Source organism: Anolis sagrei, chromosome 8 (genome assembly GCF_037176765.1).
Source record: "Anolis sagrei isolate rAnoSag1 chromosome 8, rAnoSag1.mat, whole genome shotgun sequence".
NCBI lineage: Eukaryota > Metazoa > Chordata > Lepidosauria > Squamata > Dactyloidae > Anolis > Anolis sagrei.
In genome coordinates, this window is record NC_090028.1 from 43,030,756 (window position 1) to 43,051,856 (window position 21,101).

Here is a 21,101-nt window from a genome sequence, read left to right on the forward strand (position 1 = left end):
TGTAATTTTTGAGTTTTTTTAATACTGGTAGCCAGATTTTGTTCATTTTCATGGTTTTTGTTTTGACTTGCAGTTTCTGCCACCGGAAGGTTTTTGTGTTTGCTTTCAGTCTAAATAAAATGTGAAAGCGACAGTCATTTGTGGGTTGACAGATTTAAAAGGCATTCTTCTGAAATGTAAAAGTAAGTTAGTGTATAATATGATTTTTTTTTCATGACAGGAGCAACTTGAGAAACTGCAAGTCGCTTCTGGTGTGAGAGAATTGGCCATGTGCAAGGACGTTGACCAGGGGATGCCTGGATATTTGATGTTTTACCATCCTTGTGGGAGGCTTCTCTCATGTCCCCTTTGCATGGGGAGCTGGAGCTAGCAGAGGGAGCTCAACCTGCTCTCCATGAATTCGAACTACTGATCTGTCGGTCAGCAGTCCTGCCAGCACAAAGGTTTAACCCACTGGCTCCTTATAGTAAGGGTAGATTATAGATAAGTGTAGATTATGATTTCTTACATTTCCTGTACAATCGTGGATCCAAGTCTCAGGGTTCAATCTAATGTAAAGTATAGGCTGTGAGGACTTAGCCAGCAGTGAGTTCCTAAGGATATAGTAATGTCAGATAAAGAAAGCTCTGGGTTGTTGTAGGTTTTTTCAGGCTGTATGGCCATGGTCTAGAGGCATTCTCTCCTGACATTTCACCTGCATCTCTGGCAAGCATCCTCAGAGGTAGTGAGGTCTGTTGGAACTGGGAAAATGGGTTTATATATCTGTGGAATGACCAGGGTGGGACAAAGGACTTTTGTCTCTGGAGCTAGGTGTGAATGTTTCAACTGACCACCTTGATTAGCATATAATGGCCTGGCAGTGCCTGGAGCAATCTTTTGTTGAGAGGTAAAAGAAAGCTCTGGCCACATCATGAGGAGACAGGAAAGCCTAGAAAAGACAATGATGCTGGGGAAAGTGGAAGGCAAAAGGAAGAGGGGCCGACCAAGGACAAGATGGATGGATGGCATCCTTGAAGTGACTGGACTGACCTTGAGGGAGCTGGGGGTGGTGACGGCCGACAGGGAGCTCTGGCGTGGACTGGTCCATGAGGTCATGAAGAGTTGGAGACGACTGAACGAATGAACAACAACAACAAAAGAAAGCTCTGCTGCCTCTCCCTCAGCTGTTACGCAACAACCGTTCCATCAAAATGCAGCAGAGAAGAGAAACAGGGCCAACATTAGGGGTGTGTGAAATTCCAAAATCTCGTATTTCAGAAAATTTTGGTAATTCAGAGATAGGAACTGCCGAAATATGAAGCTTCCTACCTCTCCAACAGTAGTTTCAAAGTTCTGGCATTTTCATGCTGCATTTAAAAGTGTCCTTAGTTATCGTCAATGGTACACTCTCCAATGCCAGAAATACAGCTTAATGGTCTTCTTCTTGTCGTGTCAGGGCAACCAGTCAATTATATTACATAATATAATATAATATAGCTTAATGGTGTAACGTTGGAAAATGTGGACCATTCCTGCTCCCTTGGCAGCCACCTCTCCACCAAAGTCAACATTGACACTGAAATACAACACTGCCTGAGCTCTGCGAGTGCAGCATTTTTCTGAATGAAGCAGAGTGTTTGAGCACCAGGACATCCGTAGAGATACCAAGGGGCTTGTCTATAAAGCTATTGTCCTCTCAACCCTGCTATATGCCTGCAATACATGGACTGTTTACAGACATCCACAAAAGTCAACATTGACACTGAAATAAAACACCGCCTGAGCCCTGCGAGTGCAGCATTTCCCCGAATGAAGCAGAGAGTGTTTGAGGACCAGGACATCTGTAAGAAATCCAAGATTCTCATTTATAAAGCTATTTTCCTCCCTACCCTGCTATATGCCTGTGAGATGTGGACTGTCTACAGATGCCACATGCAACTCCTGGAACGATTCCATAAGCGCTACCTCCGAAAAATCCTGCAAATCTCTTGAAGACAGGCAAACAAATGTCAGCATGATGAAAGAAGTAAATACCACCATCATTGAAGCGATGGTCCTCCGCCATCAACTCTGCTGGACCGGCCATGTTGTCCAAATGCCTGACCACTGTCTCCCAAAGCAGATGCTCTACTCTGAGATCAAGAATGGAAAACAGAATGTTGGTGGACAGGAAAAGAGATTGAAAGATGGGCTCAAAGCCAACCTTAAAAACTCTGGCATAGACACTGAGAACTGGGAAGCCCTGGCCCTTGAGCGCTCCAGCTGGAGGTCAGCTGTGACCAGCAGTGCTGCAGAATTTGAAGAAGCACGAATGGAGGGCAAAAGAGAGAAACGTGCCAAGAGGAAGGCGCATCAAGCCAACCCTGACCAGGACCACCTTCCACCTGGAAACCGATGCCCTCGCTGCAGGAAAGCATGCAGGTCAAGAATAGGGCTCCACAGTCACCTACGGACCCACCGTCAGGACACTGATCTTGGAAGACAATTGTTCTGTTGTGCTCTGGGCCTGTAACAGCTGTCTTTTCTATAGGACGTATACTTTAAGCCCAGCGGGAAGCCAGGGGCGCCTCAAAGAGAGGTTCTCAGGGATTTTTCTGAAGTGATGGTCTTTAGAGTCTTTGATGATACAACAAAGTCTTTATTATGCAACAAACAACAAATCTTCAATGGTTCAAACAACACTTCAAGGCTTTCTTAGTCTAGTCCTCAATGGACTGGCACCTGACTTTAATTAACTGTACTTTTTCTGTAGGAAAAAAAACCTATTTAACCTCTCCTAGGCTGTTTACTATCTATGCCTCATCGGTGTGGGTCCTACTACTGCTTCCAAATGCGTCTGGGTATTGAGTAGACCTACCAGCCGAGGCTTGTAGATATTTCAGATGGAGTTCCGTGGATTTGTAATGCTGTCCTCTCTCCGAGAATTCTTTGAAAACCTCAGGGTTGTTTTCCCTCTGATTGCTGTGAGGCTGAGAGGCTGTGAGCTCTCAGCCAGAGCCTTGGGACCTTTCCCCTGGAATTTCTGTTTCTGTTTCCCCGGATGTTCTTGAGAAAAGAAGCTTTTCTACGGGACGAGCTGGTCTACATCCTATAGTTTAGCTTCCTTATGTGAGACTGCCCCAAAAATGGCTCCTTTCCCTCCCAGAGCCCAGAACAAGGGGTGGAACCAAAGCTTAATTATGATGGACAGGAGGCCTGCCCTATGACTGCAAACAGATAACCGAAAGAAAATAAAGTTGGAGCTCCTGGTACAGACGTACTAGCACAACAATCCTTACTCGGACAATGAGGGATTGCCTAAGAAACAGTAAGAAAAGAAAAGGTACACTAAACTCTGTTGCTTTCTACCTATTCTCTGACTTATAATTCTGCTTATTTATTTATCGTGTCAGGAGCAAACCAAGGATACAATTGTGATGTATTTGAGAAAACCCAAAGCTAATTGCAGATTTTTTCCAAGATTTTAACCTCGACCATTCCTTGCACACAGAGCCGTGTCATTTTCATTAAACCTTTTTGCTGTGAATGAGTTATTTGATAGTAATCCTCTCCTTCTTTATGCGTCTGGGTAAAGCAGAGGTTCCTGTTTTGTCCCGCAGTGCTCAGTTTACTCCATTAGTTTAGCAGTAATTAACTTGTTGAGGCTTATAGCTTCGAGAAATAAATGAGATTATTTGTTCCAAATGCCATCAGGTCCGCTTGGAATGACATTTAAATTACATCATGTAAATCAGTTTGACCTGTAAGTCCTTGTCATTATTTAGTGATATTTCTTGCAGAATAAATTGTTTACGGGTTGGGCAGCTTGGCTACGGAGCTTGGCAAAAACCTATAAAAACAAATTATCCTTTCATTTTATACATCATTTGTTCAGACATTTGTAAAAATTGCTTCAGGTTTTTTTTTTTTCCATAATGGAAAAGTGTCATTCGGTGGTTTGGAGCACATTCGCTCTGTAAAATTCAGAGTTTTTTAGCATCTGCATCAAGCCAAAATACTTGCAAGGAAAGGTTTAACATACCTGGTGCATTGTGCCAGGAATATGCGGGGCAATAATTGGGATATTGCCAGGGATAATTACTGTCCCACATCTACTACATACTCACTTCCAACTCAGTATGATACAAAAATAGGAAAAGAAGCACAGCTGATCCACAATTTCAATCTCTCTCCTTTCTAAGATCTATGAGATCATATCAGTGGAGAGCACAAGCAAGAGATATTTGGGTTTTCTCTTCCAAAAAGTTTGGATTGCTGGCTCAAAAAACATTGCAGCCTTAATGTTAAGTCCCAGATCTCTATCCTCAGAGGTCTTGCTATCTGGTGACATCACTTCTAGGTATCAAAACAAGACACCATTGTACAGTTACTGTTTCCATGTGGCTTGTTTTGCAAGTGGTGTATCTTTTCCTTTTAGTTTTTGTTGCTATTTTTCTTTGCAACATCGGCAGCATTGTAACTTTGTGTTTCATGTGATTACATTTTATGATCAGTGGCATTTGTTCGGAGTAGCTGCCTAGGCATGATGCCTATGCAGAAATGGCTGTAAGATTCTGATAAAGGAGAGGAAAGAGAACCTTCGTTATCAAACAGGATGTATCTCTTCATTAATTACTAGGTGTACCTCCCACACATTGCTGTGGCCAACCTCCCCTCACTCTTTCTCTCCTCCTTTCTTTCTCTCCTTCCTTTCTTTCCTCTTTCCTTCCTTCCTTTCTCTTTTTTTCTTTCCTTCTCTCCTTCCTTCCTTTCTTCCTTCCTTCTCTTCTTCTTCCCTTCCTTCCCCCTTTTCTTTCCCTTCCTCTTTCTCCCCTTTCTTCCTTCTCTACCTATTCTTGAACTGCAACTTACAGCAGTCCTCCTGATCAATCTATCTATCTACCTACATATCTATCTCTACTGACAAGCTGGAATGTGTCCAGAGGAGGGCGACTAAAATGATCAAGTGTCTGGAGAACGAATCTTATGAGAAGCAGCTTCAAGAGCTGGGCATGTTTAGGCTGAAGAAGAGAAGATGGAGAGAAGACACAATGAGGGCCATGTATAAAGATGTGAGGGGAAGCCCTAGGGAGGAGAGAGAGAGCTTGTTTTCTGCTTCCCTGGAGAGAGACTAGGACGCAAGGGAACAATGGCTTCAAACTACAAGAAAGGAGCTTTCATCTGAATATGAGGAAGAATTTCCTGACGGTGAGAGCCGTTCAGCAGTGGGACTCTCTGCCCAGGAGTGTGGTGGAGGCTCCTTCTTAGAAGCTTTTAAACAGAAGCTGGATGGCCATCTGTTGGGGGTGCTTTGAGTGCAATTTTCCTGCTTCTTGGCAGAATGGGGTTGGACTGGATGGCCCAGGAGGACTCTTCCAACTCTAGGATTCTGTCTAATCTATCTTATCTATCTGGAGTATTGCTGGGAGTTGCACTCCAGGAATAGGAAAATTCTAAATGTTAAAGAGCCCCCGATGGTGCAGCAGGTTAAACTGCTGAATTACTGAACTTGCTATCCGAAAGGTCAGAGATTCAAATCCAGGGAGAGGGCGAGCTCCCGCTGTTAGCCCCAGCTTCTGTCAACCTAGCAGTTCGAAAACATGCAAATGTGAGTGGGTATTGCTTTGGCAGGAAGGTAAATGGTACTGCATACAGTCATGCCGACCACATGCTTCAAGTCGTCTCCGGTTGCTTCTGGGTTGAGAGAATCGGCCGTCTACGAAGACGTTGCCCAGGGGACGCCCGGATGTCTTGCAATCCTGCGAGGAGGCTATTACAGGGAAAACCATCTGATCCCTAATCCATCTAAAACACAGACATGCGCCTTTCACCTTAAGAACAGACAAGCATCCCGAGCTCTGAGGATTACCTGGGAAGGAATCCCACTGGAGCATTGCAGCGCACCCAAATACCTGGGAGTCACTTTGGACCGTGCTCTGACCTACAAGAAGCACTGCCTGAACATCAAACAAAAAGTGGGCGCTAGAAACAACATCATACGAAAGCTGACTGGCACAACCTGGGGATCACAACCAGACACAGTGAAGACATCTGCCCTTGCGCTATGCTACTCTGCTGCTGAGTATGCATGCCCAGTGTGGAACACATCTCATCACACTAAAACAGTGGATGTGGCTCTGAATGAGACATGCCGCATTATCACGGGGTGTCTGCGACCCACACCACTGGAGAAATTACACTGCTTAGCCGGTATTGCACCACCTGACATCCGCCGGGAAGTAGCAGCCAATAGTGAAAGGACCAAGGCAGAGACATCTCCAGCTCATCCCCTGTTTGGGTATCAGCCAGCACGTCAACGACTTAAATCAAGACATAGTTTTCTTAGAACTACAGAGACACTCGCTGGAACACCCCAGCAAGCGAGAGTCCAAAAGTGGCAGGCCCAAACCCAGCACCTCAATTCATGGGTGATACCAGATGAGAGACTCCCCCCTGGGCACTCAGAAGACTGGGCGACTTGGAAGGCGCTGAACAGATTGCGCTCTGGCACCACGAGATGCAGAGCCAATCTTAAGAAATGGGGCTACAGGGTGGAATCCTCGGCATGCGAGTGCGGAGAAGAACAAACCACTGACCACCTGCTGCAATGCACCCTGAGCCCTGCCACATGCACAATGGAGGATCTCCTTGCGGCAACCCCAGAGGCACTCCAAGTGGCCAGATACTGGTCAAAGGACATTTAACCAAATACCAAATTTACAAAATCTGTGTGGGTTTTTTTTTCTTTTTCTTTTTCTTTTTAATCTCTGTGTTTGTTTTGCTCTGTTAAAATTGTAATACAATGGTTGCTGATGACACGATAAATAAATATGCCGACCACATGACCTTGGAGGCTCTTCGGCTTAGAAATGGAGATGAGCACTACCCCCCAGAGTTGGACACGACTAGACTTAATGTCAAGGGGATAACTTTACCTTTACCTAAAGTATGCTGACAAGATACCTGGCTGCTTTGGGGCTCCTTGTGGAGAGAAAAGTGGGGTATAAATAAACATGATAATCATAATTCTTTATGGGGGAAAATAATGATGAGAAAATGGGAGTGCTTCTCAATGCACCCTTTGAAGCATTAGGTGCAGACAGCCATGAAAACATCTTAGGTAGTAAAGGAATAAAATGGTGGCACTCGTTTTATTTATTACTAGCCATCCCCTGACACGTGTTGCTGTGGCCCAGTCTGTATATATGTGTTTTGTGTGTGTGTGTGTGTGTATGTGTTTGCGTATATATATATATGTGGTTTTGCGCATACATTGTAATGTATTATTATTATTATTTTAGCTTTTTAAATCCTTTCCGTTGTGTTTTTCAGTGTTTTTATGAGTGATGATCACTTTTTGGCCTGATAGGCGTATTGTGTCCAATTTGGTGTCAATTTGTACAATGGTTTTTGAGTTCTGTTAATCCCACAAACAAACATTACATTTTTATTTATATAGGTAAAGGTAAAGGTTGTCCCCTGACATTAAGTCTAGTCATGTCTGACTCTGGGGTGTGGTGCTCATCTCCATTTCTAAGCCGAAGAGCCAGCGTTGTCCATAGACACCTCCAAGGTCATGTGGCCAGCATGACCGCATGGAGCGCAGTTACCTTCCCGCTGGAGCGGTACCTATTGATCTACTCACATTTGCATGTTTTTGAACTGCTAGGTTGGCAGAAGCTAGGGCTGACAACGGAAGCGCACACCGCTCCCTGGAATCGAACCTGCGACCTTTTGGTCAACAAGCTCAGCAGCTCAGTGCTTTAACCCATATAGATATATAGATTTATATAGATTTCCTATATTTCTACTCCACCCTTCTCACCCCCGAGGGGGGACTCAGGGCAGCTTCACAAAAGCATCACAGGATGCCAAACATCATAAAAACAATCAGCAATCAGCAATGCATTCAAATATTTAAAAAACAGTAATTAAACAATGGATTAAAAGCACACCTATTAAAATCAGACTCCAACATCCAATCCAGGGTCCATTCTTAGAAGCCATTCTTACCGTAAGCACAAAATCCTACATTACAAGGGAAATGGAAAGACCAGAAGAGAAAGTCCTTTTCCAGGTCAGTTGTGTAGCATATGAATGTGCTTTTTACGGGGCTCTTTTCGGCTCAGACGAGGATGAGTGCTCATGCAACGCTGGAATTCAGCTTCTGCTTCTGGCTGTCGGAGAGATGTGATTACACCAGCATAACATTAAGTTCTTGTACTGCTCCGTATGCTGAGATTTCATGGTATTTGTGACTTTGAATATTTTAAATATAATTATAAAATATTAAACTGGAGCAAAGAGATTTTTCGAAAGAGGCTTGCCTTAAAAGCCAAAGAGAAGCTGATGGTTTCCTTTCAAAAGGGGGGAAAGAAACGGTTCGCTCAAAATATTATCTCCACTGTCCGTTTATGAGATTAGCCTGGCCTTGTAAGAAGTTGTAAGAAATGCTCGTGGCATGTATGTAGCATTCCCAAGATTATCTCCTTTAGGGCTGTGGCAAGCGTTTATGGTTGTCGCTTAACGTTTTTCAAATTTTGATCAGAAAGACATGAATGGAAATTCGTAGCCGTCTTAAATAGTATGCAATCGTATTAGCAGGTGCAGCTTAAGTTTAGACAGCGGTTTGTGCAGTCAGCTTTATTTTATTTTTCGGAGTGGTCTCAGTCTAAGACCGCTTATCTTTCTTGGCATTTCCTCCGCCTTATTCTCCTGTTGCAAATGGAGTTGTCATATAAACCCACTACAATCATGTAAGTTCTCAAACTCTTTAAACAGAGGGCCAGGTCACAGTCCTTCAATTTATTTATTTATTTATTTCAAAGTTTTCTATACCGACCTTCTCACCTCATTGAGGGACTCAGCCCGGTTTCCAACCATAAAAAATTATTTATTTATTTATTTACTGTCCTTGAATACCGCCGTTTCTCAGCCTAACTGGCGACTCAACGCGGTTTACAACAGGATATGCAGTACACAGTATACAATTAAAACCATAAAAACATAATACACAATATTACACGTAAATCACAATCCAATACATCTCTTAACTAAAATCGTGGTCCAATTGCATCATCCATATTACCAATCCGTAGTCGACACATTCATTGCACAGAATTAACCAAATGCCTGCTTGAACATCCACGTTTTTAGTCTTCTTCGGAATACCATCAGCGAGGAGGCTGATCTTACCTCCATGGGAAGGGCGTTCCAGAGCCGAGGGGCCACCACAGAAAAGGCCCTGTCTCTCGTCCCCGCCAGCCGCACCAGTGAAGCAGGCGGGATAGAGAGCAAGGCCTCCCCAGAAGATCTTAGGGTCCTGGTGGGCTGATAGGCCGAGATACGTTCGGATAGGTAGGTTGGGCCAGAACCCCAAAACACATACAATCAGTAAAATATCATAGTTCACAATTACAGTAACACATTTAAAATAACAATATATTTAAAACTACGGTGGTCAGTCGTCGTGTTAAAATCAAATATACATCATCTTCCATCCAAAATCCTAGGGTGTTGTCTCATTCATCGAAAGCCTGTCTCCACAACCACGTCTTCACCCGTTTCCTAAATGTCAGGATAGACAGGGCGGTTCTGACCTCTGGTGGGAGAGAGTTCCAGAGTCGAGGGGCCACCACCAAGAAGGCCCTGTCCCTCGTCCCCACCAGGCGCGCCTGTGCGACCAGTGGGACCGAGAGCAGGGCCTCTCCAGATGATCTTAATAATCTTGATGGTTCATAGGGGAGAATACGTTCGGAGAGGTAAACAGGGCTGGAGTAGTTTAGGGCTTTATAGGTTAAGACCAGCACTTTGAATTGTGCTCGGAAGCAGCCAGTGGAGCTGGCGTAACAGAGGAGTGGTGTGCTCCCTGTATTCAGCACCCGTTAGTAATCTGGCTGCCGCGCGTTGGACTTGCTGCAGCTTCCGGGCAGTCTTCAGAGGCAACCCCACATAGAGAGCGTTGCAGTAATCTAAGTGGGATGTAACCAAAGCGTGGACTACCGTGGCCAAGTCAGACTTCCCAAGTTACGGGCGCAGCTGGCGCACAAGTTTAAGTTGTGCAAAAGCTTCCCTGACCACCGCCGATTTTTGCTTTGCAGTTGCAAACTGTTGGTGTCGTGAACCAGAAGCCTTAAAGGAGCCAAACACAAGTAAAAGGTCCAAACAAGGTTTATTAACAAACAAAAATAGCTTAGAAACACTTGAATTCAGTGAGTCTAGCAAAAAACAAAGTCTGTAGCAACTGCTAAGCAAAAAAACGCAATTTGGAGAATAATCCGGATTATACAGAGATATAATCCAGACACAGAGTTCATAAAACACAACGTAACAAGGTGGGAGCAAGCAAAGACGAAGTCAGGAAATAGTCCAGAGTCAAAACACGTCCAAAAGTTGAAGTCCAAAACACGATGTCATCGTCCAAAAACAATCTGAAGTCAGCAGGAAGGTAGAAGTCAGCACTTACAGGATTCCAGTCGGTAGGAACACGGAAACACAACGATCTGCAGTCCCAGGACCCAAAGCAAAAGTAATGGCAGCAACCAAGTCCAAAGCCCGAATACAACACTTTGCCTACTGCAAAGTTCCAATAGTTTGATACCTTACTTTTATCCTATAACTCATTATCGGATGATGAGCTTGACTCCACCCTGTCTTCATCACTCTCAGGTGCCTTTGCTTCCACAGCTGCTCGCCACCGCCCATCCCTCCAACTTCTCCAGCGTCTATCAAGACTTAGATCACCCCATGTATTTCCAGGTTGCCAGTCTCCCGAAAACCCTTCAAACTCACTTGATGTGGGTTGGGTACATATGTCCCTGATCTCTTGTACATGGGTCCAATCTAATCCATCCTCCTCTCCGTCATCACTCCCAGTCCCATCACTCTCCGTGAACCCCATGAAGTCTTCCTCCTCAGTCGGAGCATTAAGTATTTCACGGATCCGCTTCCTTTCTCTCTCTTCATCTGACTCTTGATCCCGAGTAACCCTCTTCAAACGTCTACATTCCTCTCCCTCCTCCTCCATCTCAGAATCTGTGAACCCTTTGAATGATTCAGTATCTGTAGATGTCATGAATATTTCCCTAATTCGCTTCCTTTGCTGCTCTTGATCCAACACCTGAGCAGCCCTCTTTGCCCGTCTACTACTCGTTGTAGCTTGCTCGGCACACTCTACTACAACAGTTGGAGGTCTGGATTATAATTTGAAAAGAACATGAATGAATTCCTATGCACACTGCACATATCTTATTTGTAATGCAAAAAACACTTTAAAACAATACAATGATTAAAAGGAAGAACAACTTTAACAAATATAAACTTATTAGTATTTCAATGGGAAGTGTGGGCCTGCTTTTAGCTAATGAGATAGGGTTGTTGTTGTTGTTGTTGTTGTTGTTGTGTGCTTTCAAGTCATTTCAGACTTATGTTGACCCTGAGTGAGGGCCGGATAAATGACCTTGGAGGGCAGTATCCGACCCTCGGGCCTTAGTTTGAGGACCTCCGCTCTACGGGCATGTTCACACACACACACACACAAAACCCCTGCGCAATTCAGTTTGAAGCAGACTGTGAGCTTTCTGCAGTTGTTTTAGAATTCCATTATTATTGTTGAAGGCTTTTACGGACAAAATCACTGGGGTAGTGTGGGGTGTTGTGTGTTCGATTAGTGTTTTCTCCTGACGTTTCACCTGCAAATGCAGGTGAAACATCAGGAGAAAACACTGCTAGAACACAGCCATACAATTCGGAAAACACACAGCACCCCCATTATCATCATCATCATTATTGTTATCATAATCACTGTGACTGAGCTGGAAGTTGCTCGGACACTGGAGTATTTTCAAACAGCCTGTTTAATACCATTTGGAAAACTTGAAGGGTTCCATACTTCGCACTTTTAACAACACAACCGTTCAATGCTAAGGCTTACTGACAAAATGGAACTGTAGAGGAGAGTCTAATGAACAAACCAGTACCTGCCGCATACGTTGCTTAAGTCGCATTGACTGACTGTCTGCGCAGGGTTCCATACTTTGCACTTTAACAACACAACCGTTCCATGCTAAGGCTTCCCTGCAGAATGGAACTGTAGAGGAGAGTCTACTGAACAAACCAGTACCTGCCGCATACGTTGCTTAAGTCGCATTGACTGACCGTCTGTGCAGGGTTCCATACTTCGCACTTTAACAACACAACCGTTCCATGCTAAGGCTTGCTGCCAAAATGGAACTGTAGAGGAGAGTCTACTGAACAAACCAGTACCTGCCGCATACATTGCTTAAGTCGCATTGACTGACCGTCTGCGCAGGGTTCCATACTTCACACTTTAACAACACAACCGTTCCATGCTAAGGTTTGCTGCCAAAATGGAACTGTAGAGGAGAGTCTACTGAACAAGCCAGTACCTGCCTCATGCCAGTACTGCCATCTGTCGGGTTACAAAGGTGGAGGCATTGCTTTTCTTTCAACCCTCGTAGTATTCATAGGTGAAACCTCGCCTATGTGAGGTTACTGATGAGCCATAAATGGGGACGGCAGTTCCTTGCTATGTATGGTATCATGTTTTCCTTTCGCAAGGCTGTTGAAATGGATGGACTCTCTTGGGAAGACTCCCAGCCCATTACTTACATTAATACTATTGTAAAATTATGCTTGCATTTGTTCAGGAGCAACACCCCAAAGAAAGCAGTGATTGGTGGAAGCATGCAACTCTTAGCAGGCGTCAAACTGTGTACGGGCCGGGTTTTGACCAACCACCCCCATTACGAAAACAAAAGCCTGAGAGAACGGACAAAGCAGGTAAGATGGCTCAGGCCTTCCCATCCCCTTCTCACAATGTTGCCAACAATGGTTGACCGCACATCAGATATCCAGGCTTGGTCCTTTTTGTAATTATATAAGAAGCAAAAATATATAAGAAGCAAAAGGGATATATATATCCCTCCACAATGATTGAGATATATATATATATATATCAATCATTGTGGAGGGATATTTATTTATTTATTTATTTATTATTCAAACTTCTATGCAGCCACTCCCCTGGGGCTCGGAGCGGCTTACAAGAACAGGCTAAAATCTAACACAATTTAAAAGCAATTTAAAACAATTTAAAAACAACAGTATCAAACATTAAAAGCCTCTCGAAACAGGTATGTCTGACATGCCCTGCGGAAAGCTGGTAAGTCCCGCAAAGCACGGACTTCAGGTGGCAGAGTGTTCCAGAGCGATGGTGCCACTGCTGTGAAGGCTCTGCGCCTGGTTGCTGTTAGACGCAAGGTCTTGACACTGGGGACTTCCAGTAGATCTTGGTCCTCAGAGCGGAGGGATCTCTGGGGTTGGGAGGGGGTGAGGCCGTCCCTCAGGTACATCTGCCCCAGACCATGCAAGGCCTTCAAGGTGAGTCCCATCACTTTGAAAGTGATCCGGTGCTCAATTGGTAACCAATGCAGCTGCAGGAAAATTGGGGTGATGTGGCATCTCATCGGAATTCCTGCAAGAAGCCGAGCAGCTGCATTTTGTACTAGCTTGAGCTTCTGGATCACCGACAGAGGAAGGCCAATGTAGAGGGCGTTACAGTAGTCCAGTCTTGAGATGACCGTGGCCTGGATCACCGGAGTGAGGTCGTCCCTGGACAGGGAGGGGGCCAGCCGTCTAGCCTGCCGCAGGGGAAAGAAGGCGGTTCTGCTTACGGCGGAGACCTGGGCCTCCATCCTCAGCAGAGGGTCCAAAAGGACTCCCAGGCTCTTGACCAACGATGACGGGCATAGGGCCTCGCCATCCAGGGTAGGCAGCTGGATATCCCCACTGCCCGGTCGACCCAGCCATAGGATCTCCGTCTTTGCTGGATTCACCCTCAACCTGCTGGCACGCAACCATCCAATAACCCTTTTGGGTTAATCCCTTTTCCTTCTTTAACACTTAATTTTTGACAGGCTTCCAAAATTTAAATCACAGGGGTAAATGTCCTTGGCACATATATTGCTACTACTCCACTTTCCTGTTTGGTGTCAAAATCTGAAACAAATAAATAAATCCTGGTGGTGGCCATCTTGCTTGCAATATCGGAAGGCAGTGTATCTGTCAGCGGTCATTGCTAGAGAATGGGAATGGAAGATATTTGTTGTGACCTTCTCATCTGGTTGGTCACTGGGAACTGGTAGGATGGGGTAGAAAGTCCTTTGCCCTGTTGTTTTGCAAAATGATTAATTATCAGTCCTAGTTGAGTTACAGTATTCTGCCCGCTGTAGGTGTACCAAGTGTATGCAAAAAGATCTCCTGAAGATGTCCACAGAATCCTCAGGTCATTTGGGACGGACTTTGTAATCCTGGAGGACAGCATTTGCTACGAAAGAAGGCACAACAGGGGCTGCCGACTGCGGGACCTTCTTGACATTGCAAATGGCCACGTAAGTATCTCCCAGGCTCATTCAGGAGGAAAGGGGGTCATTTAGGAAAGGGTTAATTCCAGTTGCACCTAACTTGACATGTGCGACAACAGGGACACAATCAAGAGGGCCAGGCAAGTACATGCTTTTTCATTCATGCCACCAGAAATTTGTTTATTTATTTATTTTCGACATTTATATGCCGCCCTTCTCACCCCGAAGGGGACCCAGAGCAGCTTACAAGATATATATATACATACAATATAATATCTCATTAGCATAGTACAACATCAGTATTATATATGACTACATTGTACTATACCATTATATTGTAATATTATTAGTAATATTACAAGTAACATAAAATATATATAATTATAATATATTATTATTAGTATTGTGCTGTATTACATTATAATATTATAGATATTATATGTATATACAATATTTTATATATATATATATATATATATATATATATAAATGTAATGTTTGTGGGATTAACAGAACTCAAAAACCACTGGACAAATTTATTTATTTATTTATTTATTTGGGGTTATTTTACCCCGCCCTTCTCACCCCGAAGGGGACCCAGGGCAGCTTACAACAGCAAAGGCACGATTAGATGCCTGCATCACAAAACTACAACACATTCACAATTACCAACAATTCATGCATTATCCCAATAAAATCAATAAAAACCAATACAACCCACTTCCTCCTCCTACACTGTCAGTGTTCGCTATCTCATAGATCTGTTTTTTGATTCCACTTCGTCAATCCTACTGGTCTTACTCGTCTGATTGTCTTATTTAATTGCCTGGTTGCCCAAAGGCCTGGTCCCATAACCATGTCTTCACCCTCCTCCTGAAGGAGAGGAGGAATGATGATGCTCTGATTTCCCCCGGAAGTGAGTTCCACAGGTGAGGGGCCACCACTGAGAAAGCCCTGCTCCTCGTCCCCACCAGCCTCACTTGTGACAGTGGTGGGGACAAGAGCAAGGCCTCCCCAGATGATCTCAAGCTCCGAGGTGGGACGTAGCGGGAGATACGTTCGGACAGATACACTGGACTGACACCAAATTTGGACACAAGACACCTCTCAGGCCAATGAGTGACCATCATTCATAAAAACACTGAAAAACACAGCAGAAGGGACTTAAAAAGCCAAAAAAGCCACATTATAATGCATGCGCAAAACCACATATATATACACACACATATGCACACATATATGCATATGCACACAAAACATACACAGAAGGAAGGAAGGAAGGAGAAAAGGAGGGAGAGAAGGAAGGAAAGAAAGAAGGGTAGAGAAGGAGGGAGAGATGAAGGGAAAGAAGGAGGGAAGGAGAGAAAGAAGGAAAGAAAGGTAGAGAAGGAAAGAGGGAGAGAAGAAGGGAAAGAAGGAGAGAAGGAAGGAAAAAAGAAGGGTAGAGAAGGAAGGAAGGAGAGAAGGTGGGAGAGAAAGAGGGAAGGAGAGATGGAAGGAAAGAAAAAAGGGTAGAGAAGGAAGGAGGGAAGCAGATAAAGAAGGAAAGAAGGGTAGAGAAGGAAGGAAGGAGAGGGGGAGAAAGAAGGAGAGAAGGAAAGAAAGAAAGGTAGAGAAGGAAGGAAGAAGGGAGAGAAAGAGGGAAAGAAGGAGGGAAGGAGAGAAAGAAGGGTATAGAAGGAAGGAAGGAGAGAAGGAGGAAGTGAATGAAATAAGTGAAAGAGTGAAGGAAGGAGAAAAGGAATGAATGAAAGAGAGAAAGAGGGAGGGAGGGAGGGAGGGAGGGAGGGAAGGAGGGAAGGAAGGAAGGAAGGAAGGAAGGAAGGAAGGAAGGAAGGAACCAAAGAGCAAAGGAAGTGAGAAAAGAAACAGGTAGAGAAGGAAGGAAGAAAAAGGGGAAGAAAAAGGGAAGGAAAGAATGAGGGAGGGAAGGAAGGAGAGAAAGAAAGGAGAGAAAGAGGGAGGGAAGGTTGGCCACAGCAACGCATGGCAGGTACTGCTAGTATATATATAGTATGTCCCTCTGTTGCAACGACCTTTAATAATAGTGTATAAAGGTGTTTTTTTAATTTCATAGAGAATAGAGAAATTTGTCAAAAATATTAAAAATTAACTAGGTATTTTTAATTTCAAAAATGTGAGTCAAGCTTTGAAAGGTTTAAATGGATGCAATGACTCAGCAAAAGCTGCAGTTCTATAAGTAGGTGTGTCTGTATCTTAGTAGCCATCAGTCTGAGGTAAACCTCAGTGGGAGAAAGATCTCAGTCTGTGAGATAGGCCTCATACTGAGAGATAGGCCTTAGTCCAGGGATGAACAAACATTGACCTTCTAGCTGTTAGGAATTGTGGGTATTGGAGTCCAAAACGCCTGGAGAGCCAAAGTTTGCCCATGCTTGCCTTAGTCTATGAGAAGGCCTCAGTGTGAGAAGGCCTGGTGTGAGAAGCTTCGGTGAGAGAAGCTCCAGGTTGAAGGCCTCATGTGTAAAGCTCCAGTATAAAAGCTGCTGTATGTAAAAAGTTACTGTGTGAAGCTCTAGTGTAACTTCAGTGTGAGAGGAGGCTCTGTGAGAGCGAAGCTATTTTATGTGCATGAGGAAGAAGCCCAGCATAGAAGCCAAAGAAGGAAGTATAAAGGACTTTATTTATGTTGTGGAAACCTTGTTATTGTAGTGCAACTATATTATTTTACTACAAAGAAAAGCCTCCTAAGGAAGAGATCAGTATGAGAAGGCCTCATTGTTAGTTCGCCTCAGTGTGAGAGAGCCCTCTGTGTGAGAAGGCCTCAGTGTGAGTAGGCCTGGTATGAGAAGCTTCAGTGAGTGAAGCCCCAGGTTGAAGTCCATCATGTGTGAAGGCTGCTGTGTGTAAAAAGCTACTGTGTGAAGCCCCTTTGTAGGTTTGGTGTGAGAAGAGGCTCTGTGAGAATGAAGCTGTTTTTCTGCAAGAGAAAGAAGCCCAGCATGGAAGCAAAGAATGAAGTAGAAAGGACTTTATTTATGTTGTGGAAACCTTGTTATTGTAGTGCAACTATATTATTTTACTACAAAGAAAAGCCTCCTAAGGAAGAGATCAGTATGAGAAGGCCTCATTGTTAGTTCGTCTCAGTGTGAGAGAGCCCTCTGTGTGAGAAGGCCTCAGTGTGAGTAGGCCTTGTATGAGAAGCTTCAGTGAGAGAAGCCCCAGGTTGAAGGCCATCATGTGTGAAGGCTGCTGTGTGTAAAAAGTTACTGTGTGAAGCCCCTTTGTAGGTTTGGTGTGAGAAGAGGCTCTGTGAGAATGAAGCTGTTTATCTGCAAGAGAAAGAAGCACAGCATGGAAGCAAAGAAGGAAGTATAAAGGACTTTATTTATGTCGTGGAAACCTTGTTATTGTAGTGCAACTATATTATTTTACTACAAAGAAAAGCCTCCTAGTGTTGTGGTTCAACAGGTTCCTGAGCAGCCTGATGGGTTTCAGTTTCCTGATGAGTTTAAGTTTTCTGAGCCACAGTTTTCTCAGCCTGCAGTCGAGTTGGGAAAGCAGTTCTCACAGGACAGGAATGCAGCTAATAAGGAGGAGGGCCAGGTGCGGCTTCAAAGGGATAACGAAACTGTGAGACGGAGCTCGCAGATCGCAGCCAAGTTAGGTCAGCGTCAGGTCAAGGGAGCAGTGGGAAGGTAGATTGTGGGAAAATAGATTGTTTTGATGTGCAAAATGTACTTAGGGCTTTCACTGGCAATTCACAGCTGTCAGTTTCAACGTGGCTTTCTGCTAGCAGTTTCATGCTCCTGCATTGGAAGAAAGGAGCCTGGGAGCCTGGGTTTCTTCGTGCTGCTTTTGGGCTCAATTGCTTGGCACAGAGATTGTGCTTCCTGCTTCATGACCCTTGTTTACCTTGATTTTCTCTTAAGGATTTCTGGAACTGTACCATGCATTTTACCTGAACGTTGGAACTTTGTATTGACTTAACCTTTGCCTTCTTTTGGAAACTTTACAATAAACTATAATTCTTACAGCCGTGGTGTGGTGGTGTTGGAGAGCAAGGTGAAGTTTAATCTGAGATGCAACAAGCATTCCTTTATTACCTTGTAATGTGATATCAACACAATTGTCGTTTCTTTTGCAGATTATGGATGGTCCTGGGGAAAATGACCCTGATCTGAAACCGTCACCATATCCTCGCTTCTGTGAGGAAATCAAAAGAAACCTGCCTCCATATACAACGTATTTCACGAAAGTATTTCATAACAAAACATTCCACGTTTACAAACTTGCGAGACATAAAAAAACGACATAGATTTGCTCTGGTTGTGGTAGAAAATCCTAAGCGTTAACAAAACGGCTTGGATTTTTTTTTGAAATGGGATGATACACTGGTTCATGTTTACTTCGTAATTACTGTGACGATTTTTAAGTGTCTGTGTCAGTAACATTATTTGTCAAGGGAATGTGAGACTGGTTCGCAGATGCCACTGGTTTAGACACTGCCATTGATGTGCAGGTTTTTAATGAGTTCTAACATCCCAGATACAATTCTATTTGTGACTCCTTTGTACAGGAAGGTTGTTGGTTGTAGACGCCACATCCCTACCGAATCTGGATGTGCAGAGAAGGGTTGTGAGCCCAAGACATAATACTACCTCCAGGGTGTGCGGAACCTGTTTATAGGGCCTATATGAACCTACTGTGATTTCGTTGCTTTGAATTACTAACAGGGGCATTCTACTCAAGATTCCGGTTTGGTAGAGCAGTCTTCAGGCACCACTGGCTTGTTGCTTCTGCTTCTTTTTCCTACTGCATTCTGGGGAACCCTTAAAAAGATTTCCCCTTCACATTATGTCTAATTGTGTCTGACTCTGTGGGGTGGTGCTCATCTCCATTTCTAAGCTGAAGAGCCGGCGTTGTCCATAGACACCTCCAAGGTCATGTGGCCACGGGCATGACTGCATGGAGCGTTGTTACTTTCCCACAGAAGTATTGATCTATTGCATGTTTTCAAACTGCTAGGATAGCAGAAGCTGGGGCTAACAGTGGGAGCTCACCCCACTCCCCGGATGCGAACCACCGACCTTTCGGTCAGCAAGTTCAGCAGCTTAGCGGTTTAACCTGCTGCAACACCGGGGGCTCCCAGGTGAACCCTTAGGGATCTGCAAAATTATTGTTCCACAAAAAAAATCTTTTCAAAATCTAATTTAACATGGATTTTAAAATACATTTGCATAAATTCGAATTGCTAGGATGGCAGAAGCTGGGGCTAACAGTGGGAGCTCACCCCACTCCCCGGATTCGAACCACCGACCTTTTGGTCAGCAATTCAGCAGCTCAACGGTTGCACCACCACGGCCTCCGAGGGGAACGCTAGGGATTTGCAAAATTATTTTAGGGATTTCACAAAAAAATTTCAAAAATGGATTTTAAAATAAAACTCTACAAAGCCAACTATTTGAGTTTTCAGTCTTTGATAGTGCTGTTTTGTAGGGCTGGGCGGTTTCGTTCGTTAATTTCGTAATTCGTTTTTAATTCGTTATTTTTTTTGTTAACGAAGCGATATTGAACCATTCAGGAGCAACTAAAAATCGAAACGAATTTTTCAATTCGTTTCGTAATTGTTTCGAAATTGTTTCGAAATCGTTTCGTTATTATTTCCGCATGTCTGGTGCAAGTTTTATAGTTGTTGTTTGTTTTATCAGTGAAAAAAATATATAATTATCACACCAACAATCAACAACAGAGGGAGAGGGAAGCTTCAGAAGTTCCCCCTGTCCCATTTGGAGGTTTTTTAGCGTATTGCGCGGTCGCGTCCGCCATTAACGAATCGATTCGTAATTGTTTCGTTATTGTTTCGTAATTTCCGAAATTTCGTAAATTTCGAACTTTTTTAAAGAAAAATTTCGGAATTCTTTTAAAAATCGAAACGCAAAAACCCCCTAAAAACGAATCGAGTTTAGACACAAATTTTTCCGTGGTTGCCCAGCCCTACTATTTTGTGCTACAACGATTTCCACAAAGTGTGTAGTTACAGAGCACACGTTTCAACATTTTACGTGGACTATTTTCCACCCTGGTTTCCCATTTCTTTTTCTCTTTCTTGCAAACTTTTGTGAAACTAGGTTCTTGTGGGTTTTCTCGGGCTATAGAGCCATGTCCTAGAGGCATTTCTCCTGACGTTTCGCCTGCATCTATGGCAAGCATCCTCAGAGGTTGTGAGGTATGTTGGAAGTAGGAAAAATGGGTTTATATATCTGTGGAATGGCTGGGGTGGGGCAAGGAGCTCTTTCCTGCTGCAGTTAGGTGTGAATGTTTAGCTGATCACCTTCATTACAACTCTTCATTACAACTGGCTACCAGTATTAAAAAACTCTAAAATTATAACAGCTAAACAACAGAGAGGAAAAAACCAGGCACAGATTAACACCTCCCAGCAACAGATTTTCCCAGGCTCAGGCAAGCCTTCAAATGCTAATGAAGGTGATCAGCTAAACATTCACACCTAACTGCAGCAGGAAAGAGCTCCATGCCCCACCCCAGCCATTCCACAGATATATAAACCCATTTTTCCTACTTCCAACATACCTCACACCTCTGAGGATGCTTGCCATAGATGCAGGCGAAACGTCAGGAGAGAATGCCTCTAGGCCATGGCCCTATAGCCCGAAAAAAACCCACAAGAATCTAGTGATTCCAGCCATGAAAGCCTTCAACAATACAACCAGGCACATCTTAACACCTCTCAACAAAAGATTTTCCCAGGCTCAGCCAGGCCTTCTAATGCGAATGAAG

General features: G+C 44.0%; 1 protein-coding gene across 1 annotated transcript in view; it reads left to right on the plus strand.

The window, feature by feature from the left end:
* Positions 1-19,760, plus strand: part of DPY19L3 (dpy-19 like C-mannosyltransferase 3) — an 87,633-nt gene extending 67,873 nt beyond the window's left edge. Inside the window, exons 17-19 of the mRNA XM_067471140.1 lie at positions 12,627-12,759; positions 14,211-14,369; positions 18,448-19,760. Of these exons, the coding sequence (XP_067327241.1) occupies positions 12,627-12,759; positions 14,211-14,369; positions 18,448-18,618 (463 nt within the window). The 3' untranslated portion in view covers positions 18,619-19,760. The remainder of the gene's footprint in view (positions 1-12,626; positions 12,760-14,210; positions 14,370-18,447) is intronic.
* The last annotated feature ends 1,341 nt before the right edge of the window (positions 19,761-21,101 follow it).